The sequence below is a fragment of the Neolamprologus brichardi genome, chromosome 14, assembly GCF_056152115.1.
Source record: "Neolamprologus brichardi isolate AB-2024 chromosome 14, ASM5615211v1, whole genome shotgun sequence".
Lineage (NCBI taxonomy): Eukaryota > Metazoa > Chordata > Actinopteri > Cichliformes > Cichlidae > Neolamprologus > Neolamprologus brichardi.
The window spans coordinates 26,335,521-26,344,377 of NC_142117.1; the positions used below are offsets into that span (position 1 = coordinate 26,335,521).

Consider the following 8,857-nt stretch of genomic DNA (forward strand, 5'->3'; position numbering starts at 1 on the left):
TTGAAAATTGTTTTTGTTTTTTTAACATATATTTCTAGTTAGAGAAATTTAAGAGGCTTATCCCTCAAAACTGTAAATACAAAAAAGGTGCACAAAATAGTTTCCCATCACAGGAAATTTATTTTGAGTGCCTTCATAGTTTTATTTTTGAAATACACCAATTTTTATACACTGCAGGAAAAACGAAAATAAATATTATAGTGCAAATTTGCAAAAAAGCAGCATATGCATCAAAATAACTATTTCCAGCAGTGCAATATGAGTCCTAAGCATCCCAGAAACGACACAGAAAGTCATAAAGTCAAACATAACTTTTAAAAACACCAGTATAGGCTCATTGAGGCCCGGACGGTAAAAAACTACATTTCCGCGAAAATGACGTCACTTCCGGTTTCGGGCAGGTCATGGCGGACATGCGATAGTTCGCGCAGACGGCTAATCCAATGTAGGAAGTGTTATGAACAGCTGATCGGATCAGCAAAGCATGTTTCTGGAATATTATGTTTTTGTTGCTGCAAGCGCTTTTTATGCAGTTTTTGCAAAGCTATATGTGGAAGGAAACTGTGACCGAGGACAAGCTGATGGCATAAGATGTAAGTACAACTCCTCAGGTTTCATATGCAAAAAAAATTATTGCGCTAGCTCACGTGGTTGCAGAGCTAACGGGATTTAAAAATAGTTACGCAAAACAGAGCGTGCCCGCTCCGACCGGTTTTAAAGGGTTAAATGCATAAGCATATTTTACTTAAGCAATTTATCAGGGACAAGCAAAAAGCTCAATCAGATAATAGCAACTGTATAATCAAATTATTTTAAAATTAAACATTTTGAAAAAAGTAAAAATTCTAAAAACCTTTTGCTAATGCTACTTCCAGTTTTGATGAGGTTTTAGTCGAGGATAGAGGGAACACATCAGCTGTAGATGAATTATTCTAGCCATACAGGATGAAATCCTTTTGAGGAGGTAGCAAGGTCCCAAGACTTCCTCCAAGTTCCAGTCCTGCATGTCAGCAAGCCAAGAGACTGTGGCTGTTTTCAAGGAATTCAATATTAAGAGGCACTACCAGACAAAATATGCTATCTATGACAAGCTAACTGGGAAGAACATGGTGAAAAATTGAAGCAACTCGAAGCTGTTTTAACGACACAGCAGCACTTTTTCACAAGTGCCCATGAGTCACATGAAAATGCTGATTGCCAAGCACTGCAAACCTTTTTCTGATAGTGAATTCATTAAAGACTGCGTGATGAAAATGGTGGAGAACATTTCTTCCTGAGAAGAAGCAAGAGTTTGCCAATGTTTGCCTGGCTCCTAACCGGTGATGGGAATAACGGCGTTACTTTTTTCAGTAATGAGTAATCTCACTAATTACTATTCCTATCATTACAACGGCGTTGCCGTTACTAACAAGAAAATGCAGTGCAGTCGCGTTACTATTTTTCAACAAACAGTCGGTTGAAGCTGTCTTCATCTGGGCGCTACAGCTTTAAGCAGCGGCACGTGCTCCCATGGACGGCAATCATTTTCTAGCAGATGATCACTTTTTGGCACAACATCTGGAGCTAAGGGGGCAAAAGAATCGCATGAGTGCTGCTGTTTGACTGAGGAAGAATAAAGTAGTCGTGGTAAGCCAATCACATGACCACTTTAAGATTACAAAACAACAAGGTGATATATACCAGCTTTGTGCTGATAGGCCACATAAAATCACAGTCATGATAAACAATATATATGCTGAGTTTTTTCCTGAATAGTTTCGCCACGTTTACTGTCTAAGGACAATGCTGGCAAGCACTCTCTGCTTATGACCAAAAAATTTAAAAAATAAAACAAAAAACAGCCTGTTCGTGTTGGTGGAAAAATGCACCATGTCGACCAATCAAAAAATGATATGGCAACATGACATTTGGTCGTTTAGGAAGAGGGGGAAGTTTTAGGAGTGACGGCGAGAGAGAGAGAGAGACAGCAGAAAAAGAGAGAGCGAGTTTTGAGATGTGAGAGATTTGTGACATTTAGCATCTTTGGAGTGTGTAGTTAATGTCTTGTCTTGTGTAGTTAGTGTGTAGTATTGTGGATAGTTTTGTGTTGTGTGTCGGAACAATGAGGCGTCTCCAGGTAAAAAACAGGAGCGATACACCTGCTACTGTCAGACTTGCAGGTATCAGGCTGTGATGTTCTCCTTTATAGTGGAGAGAAATTATTTTTTTTGGAGTGGCACAAATAATTTGTGTGGCATCTTATTTAATGCAGAACACCTGATTGTTATATAAATAGTTTGAAATGGTTATTTTAAAAAAAAAAGGGTAAAAGGTAAATGGCTGCAAATAACTTTGTTGTTTGCAAAACTTGTGCATATGGTTTTAAAATTGACAATTTATAGTTGCATTTAAAGATATGAAATATGATTCAATAAACATGCTTGTGGTTGTTACAGTAAAGAATACAACTTTCTACTCAGGTTTTATGTTTTTTCTCTTAATTTAGATCAGTTGTGTTAGTACAGCGTGTCAAAATGAAAACATAACTGTAAATTCAGAAATGTGAGTTTGTGCTGAAAAGGATGATACCAAACAAGGCAAAGTAAATAGTATTTAAAGGTGAAATGTAGAGGAAACATCAAAAGTAGTCTAAAATGGCCAATCATACCCTGGAACACAGAGGGTTAAACATTTTTTTTAAAGTAACGCAATAGTTACTTTTCAAGTAATTAATTACTTTTAGAATCTTGTAACTCAGTTACTCACTCACTTACTTTTTTGAAAAAAGTAACTAGTAACTATAATTAATTACTTTTTCAAAGTAACTTGCCCAACACTGCTCGTAACACTGTGGTACAAAGAACTGAAGAAGTTTCATCTAATATTAAGAGACAGTTGGATGCGAAAGGAGTGGATTTTGACTTTTTTTTCGATAGCTTGCGACAAAAGCACAGATGCATCTGAAAATGAACATGAGTGAAGAGCTACTTGACCTCCAGAGCCTTAAGGACCAAAAAAGAGGAACAGATTTATTTGCTGCTGTTTGTTCCACTGTAGATGACATGAAACTACCATGGAATAAAGTCACTGGTATTATTACGGATGGCGCATCTGCCATGGCTGGTGAGAGAAATGGATTAACAACCCTAGTCTGTAACAAAGTCAAAAAAAAAAAAACATGATGGTAAAAAAAAGTGGTCAAAATGATGGTCAAAAAAACAAAACAAAACAACTAAAGAACAAGTGATGTACAGATTTATATGGCCCACAATGTTTTGCACTTTTGAAAAAGTTAACTCTTAATGTTTTTTTCCTGTTCACATGTTTTGAATTTAGATGTTTAATTTTTCTTCATTTTGTGTTTTTTGAATACATTATTTTGGTAAAAACATTTAATAATAAATAATTCATAATAAAAAGTTTATAATAAAATTTGTGTGTGAAAAAAGGAAAAAAATATCAAGTCATTCATTTGCATTTAATGTTAATGATTCAAAATATTTCAGGCTGAATGGTTGGACCCCACACATTCTCACCTTCCCAAATCTGGCCCTCTTTGCAAAAAGTTTGGACACCCCTGCATTAAACTCTGTCAGGGGACTGTGTTAAATTACACCCACAAAGGCTGGATTTTAGGCCTTTTGCTTCATGTGTGGATGAAACTAAGTTGAGGGATCATGACACTGGGAAAGTCTGTGCCAGCATACTGGAGGGTCTATCTGTTACCCGAACCTCTGATTGAACAATGAGGTTTTCATCCAGGCTGTGAAACTGGACAAGCTCTGTATATTCTCAAGGATGTTTGAGAAAGTGGGCAAGTGTGGACAGAATATCTTGGTCTGTCCAGGCTGGTGGATGTTCTCCACTATGATGGCCTCAGGATTTCACCTTTACTTTTTGCAGATGATGTGGTACTGTTTGCTTAATCAGGTGGTGACTTCCAACTTGCATTGGAGTGGTTTGTGGCCAAGTGTGAAAATCAGCACCCCCAAGTCAGAGACCATAGTTCTCAGCTGGAAAAGGTGGAATGCAAACTCCATCTGGGACAAATTACTACCCCAATTGAAGGAATTTAAATGTCTTAGGATCTTGTTCACGAGTTTGGGGAAACTGATGGATTTGGGAAACGTGCAATGATACAGGCACTGTACAGTCTGAGCTAAATTTTTAATTTACAGGTCAATTTAGATTACAACTTAGATTTAGATTACAACTATTCAACTGTGGCCACGAACTCTGGGTAGTGATCAAATAAGTAAGTTGTTGTCCCTCTCTTTTAAATCAAATATGGACTGGAGTTTTTAATATGATTCTGTTGTACATTCCACGTTAACTTTGCTGTACATGAATAATGTTATGTTATTTTTGCTATTCTTCTTTTGTGTCACTTGATATGCACACAGAAACACCTGTTACTCTGACAATTCTTCAGTGAGTTATTACTGATGACTAATTTACTCACAGCGTTCCCTGAGTTTGCCTGGATACAAAGCAATCTCAAATGAAAAGTATACTCCGCCTTCTTCCCTGATGGGTGGTGTGCAAGATTAAACAACACAGTAAGTCAATAAAAGGGAATGACAAACAATAAAACCTAATGACTGATCTCAACAATTCAGAAAGCTGTCATGTGTTCATCTTTGCAAAACAATTTGGTCGTGTTTGTTTTGCTGTGTTCCTGTGTTTTTGCTATTCTATCCACTCTTCAGGTTTCTTTGTCCTGTCAGCTGCAGGGACAGTTTCATCTAAATGAGATGCACAAAACTGGAGATGTGGTTCTGGGTGGACTGTTTCAAGTCCATTTCTTTTCAAGTGTCCCTGATCTGTCTTTTACCTCGCAGCCACAACAGCCTACTTGCCATGGGTAACTATGACAGGGAAACAGAATGAAAAAAATACAATAAGAAAACTGTCAAACTTAGTGCCAGTATAAATATGTATTTTGTATCTGAAATAACTACACAATGCGTCTTCTTTTTCATTTTTTTCTTAATATATGTCTTTAATTGTTATTCAGTATCCTTAATTGTTTATAATATTTCTACTTTTGCAACTTTTTCAAAAGGCACTTGTTTCCTTGTAATTTAATACATGTGTTGTATTATATATATTAGTAATTAAAGTTTTCTTGCCTTAGTGTGTATGTCCTAGGATTTAAGTCCGCACAGACCATGGCGTTTGCTATTGATGAGATCAACAGAAACTCAAACCTGCTACCAAATGTGACTCTGGGATACACTCTTTATGATAACTGCCTTGAACTTGGAATTGGATTCCGTGGAGCATTGTCATTAGCCAATGGTCAAGAGGGTCAAATTGTAGTAGATGATGCATGTGTTGGAAATCCTCCAGTCATAGGGATTGTGGGTGATTATACCTCTACAAATTCTATTGCAATCTCCAACGTCTTAGGTTTGTACAGAGTACCTATGGTAAGTTTTCTGCTTGACCATGTAACAGTTTTATTGGATTACGTTGATTTAATTAAAAATGTTAACCCATTTCATGAAAAAACTAATACTAATAATGCAGTCATGATGACAAAGTAAAGATATCTCTACATGGATAGCTCCCAAATATACAGTCTGTATCTTTCACAGGTGAGTTATTATGCCACGTGTTCCTGCCTGAGTGACCGTCAAAAGTATCCAGCCTTCTTTAGAACGATCCCAAGTGATGCTTTCCAGGTGAAAATTTGTCATCAAAATTAAAATGGAAACGCGAAAGTATGTTTCAATATCTGTGTAAAAGAAGAACAAAGAAAGATATGAAAATATTAGAAATAAGAATATACTTAGTTTTGAGAATTATGCTCTATTTCGTTTCTGTATTGTGTCAAAGAATAAAGCTAAATTGCAATTATATTTAAAGTTTTTTCTTCTTTTTAATGCCCTTACACTTTAATCTGTATTCACTTAGGTACGTGCAATGATCCAGATTCTAAAGCATTTTGGCTGGACTTGGGCAGGTCTGCTTGTCACTGATGATGATTATGGGCTTCATGCAGCCAGATCCTTTCAGTCTGAGCTGAGTGTGTCTGGTGAAGGTTGCCTGGCCTACAATGAGGTTTTACCCTGGGACAAAGACACAGATGAACTCCGGAGGATTGTTAATGTGATGAAAACCTCTACAGCTCGAGTTGTCATTGTCTTTGAACATCCTAGTCGCATAATACACCTTATAGACGAGGTTTCACTTTAAAACACTTTAATGATTAGTAGTTACAGAGGTCTTGATAATTATATTGTGTAAAACACGTATTACGTATCATTGTCAGTACAGAAATGAGTACAAAAATGTAATAATTCAGAATTCATTTTAAAGATCAAAAACTGTTTCAGTAAAGAAGTTGGAGGTTCAGTATTACTTCATAGACTTGGTCTAATTTAATTCACAGGTAGTAAGGCAAAATGTGACAGGTCTACAGTGGATAGCCAGCGTGGCCTTGACAGAATCTGTTGTGCTCCAAACACCTCACTTTATGCCATACCTGGGTGGTATACTTGGTATCGCCATTCGTCAAGGAGAGATACCAGGGTTCAGGGATTTTCTGTTGCAGATACATCCTGATCTACATCACAACAGTAGCTACGGAAATAGCTTGGTGAGACTTGAACATTTTTACTCTGTGTGTGTGTGTCACAACAATTATATATTTTCATAATGTGTAATAAACATTTTTCAAAATATTTCAGGTGAATCAGTTTTGGGAATTTACATTTCAGTGCAGATTTGCTCCAGCTCCAGCAGGCTGGCTGGAAGGTGGAGGTGCACTATGCACTGGACAGGAAGATCTAGGAAATGTGGACAATGAGTACTTGGACATTTCCAACCTACGAACTGAGTATAATGTGTACAAAGCTGTTTATGCACTGGCATATTCCCTTGATGACATGCTGCGGTGCAAGCCAGGAAGAGGACCTTTCAGTGGGAACAGCTGTGCCTCTTTGCAGTCACTGGAGCCTTGGCAGGTGCGTTATCATTGTACACTCCACCTTTGAACACATTGTTTTTGCATGCTTTCAGACTTTCTGAAAAGGGATTTGCCATACTTGTGAGCAAAAGTAGTTAAGTCATTTAAGTCATGGAGGTCATTAACTTCTGTACAGGATTATTAGTAATGTGCCTTGCTTGATTGAGACTTAGATAAAAATGACTTTATATATGTAGGTACCATAGATATAATATTATATTTGATTACTGAACTAAAAAATGGCAACTGTTTGCACTGTAAAGTTACTGGAGCCATGGCAGATGTGATATCATTTTATACTCCATCTATGAATAAATCATTCGTTCTATAATTAGTTTTGGAGCAAAAAGTAATTTACTTATTATACATTCCTTTTAAACAGCTTGTTTATTACATGGAAAGAGTGAACTTCACCACTCCATTTGGCGATCAAGTGTCATTTGACAAGAATGGTGATGTAGTACCAATTTATGATGTTATTAACGCGTTGTGGCTCCCTGATGGAAGCACTAAAATTCAGAAAGTGGGTGAGGTTAAAAGGTCAGCTTTAAAAGGTGAAGAACTCACACTTGATGAAGGCAAAATCTTCTGGAACTTTGAATCCAAACAGGTTAGATATGTTTTTATTTGACAAATACCTTTTATGACATTTACAGTATATAGAATTGTAGCAGGCAATAAATATTTATTTTTTTATGTCCAATAGCCACCTCGATCAGTATGCAGTGAGAGCTGTCCTCCTGGTACCCACATGGTGAGAAGGAAGAGAGAGCCCGAATGCTGTTTTGACTGCATCCCTTGTTCTGAGGGAAAGATCACTAACAAGAGCAGTAGGTCTTTGTCTTTCTGTATGACACATTTGATTTAATTTCTGTGAAATATAGGATGCATTTCAACATCAACCCTTCTTTGTCAGACTCCTTGGGGTGCACCAGTTGTCCAGAGGATTTTTGGTCAAACCCACAGCATGACCACTGTGTTCTTAGGAAAACAGAGTTTCTCTCCTATCATGACCCTTTGGGTATTTGTTTGACAGCAATCTCCTTACTGGGAACATTTATATGTGCTGTTGTTCTGGGGATCTTTATCTGCCATCGCAGAACACCTATAGTACGTGCCAACAATTCAGAACTTAGTTTCCAGCTATTAATGTCACTCATGTTGTGTTTTCTGTGTTCACTTTTGTTCATTGGACGACCCAGGATGTGGACGTGTCAGCTCAGGCATGCAGCATTTGGCATCAGCTTTGTGCTGTGTGTCTCATGCATCCTGGTAAAAACCATGGTTGTTCTGGCTGTGTTCAAAGCCTCCAAGCCAGGAGGGGGAGCCAGTCTGAAGTGGTTTGGTGCTATGCAGCAGAGAGGAACAGTTCTGTTTCTTACAGCTATTCAGGCAGTCATCTGTACTACCTGGCTTGTCTCTTCCTCTCCAACTCCACATAAGAACACCCAATACCACAATGACAAGATAGTGTATGAGTGTGCAGTTGGGTCCACTGTTGGTTTTGCAGTGTTATTGGGCTATATTGGTGTGCTGGCTGTCCTCAGTTTTTTAATTGCATTCCTGGTGAGGAATCTCCCTGATAGTTTTAATGAGGCCAAGCTCATCACATTCAGCATGCTGATCTTCTGTGCTGTGTGGGTGGCCTTTGTTCCTGCTTATATCAGCTCACCAGGAAATCTTGCAGATGCAGTAGAGGTATTTGCCATTCTTGCTTCAAGTTTTGGACTCTTGATCACACTGTTTGGCCCCAAATGTTACATAATCCTGTTGAGACCGGAGATGAACACAAAGAAAGCTGTTATGGGCCGTGGAATTGTGTCATAAAACTTTCAGTTCAAGTCAAAAAATAAAAAAAATCCGCACTCTATTGACCAAAAATTAAATAAACAATTAAAATGAAGA

The 8,857-nt window shown here is 37.7% G+C and overlaps 1 protein-coding gene across 2 annotated transcripts; it reads left to right on the plus strand.

Moving 5' to 3' along the window:
• The first annotated feature begins 4,733 nt into the window (after positions 1 to 4,733).
• Positions 4,734 to 8,857, plus strand: LOC148098929 (extracellular calcium-sensing receptor-like). 2 transcript variants are annotated; one of them, XM_087851590.1, is made up of 9 exons: positions 4,734 to 4,843; positions 5,117 to 5,411; positions 5,580 to 5,666; positions 5,899 to 6,168; positions 6,377 to 6,583; positions 6,675 to 6,950; positions 7,335 to 7,562; positions 7,659 to 7,782; positions 7,869 to 8,857. In XM_087851590.1, the coding sequence occupies exons 1-9, from the start codon at positions 4,734 to 4,736 to the stop codon at positions 8,777 to 8,779; spliced, it is 2,508 nt and encodes an 835-aa protein (XP_087707716.1). In that variant the 3' UTR covers positions 8,780 to 8,857. The 2 variants fall into 2 exon arrangements, with proteins under 2 accessions (XP_087707716.1, XP_087707717.1); XM_087851591.1 differs by having other exon boundaries at positions 6,684 to 6,950.

Bases quoted from the DNA above. Each gene is read 5' to 3' on its own strand.
- LOC148098929 (XM_087851590.1), top strand. From the start codon at position 4,734: ATGCACAAAACTGGAGATGTGGTTCTGGGTGGACTGTTTCAAGTCCAT. The intron at 7,563-7,658 runs GTTAGATATGTT...TATGTCCAATAG, and splicing joins GGAACTTTGAATCCAAACAG to CCACCTCGATCAGTATGCAG. The intron at 7,783-7,868 runs GTAGGTCTTTGT...CTTCTTTGTCAG, and splicing joins AAAGATCACTAACAAGAGCA to ACTCCTTGGGGTGCACCAGT.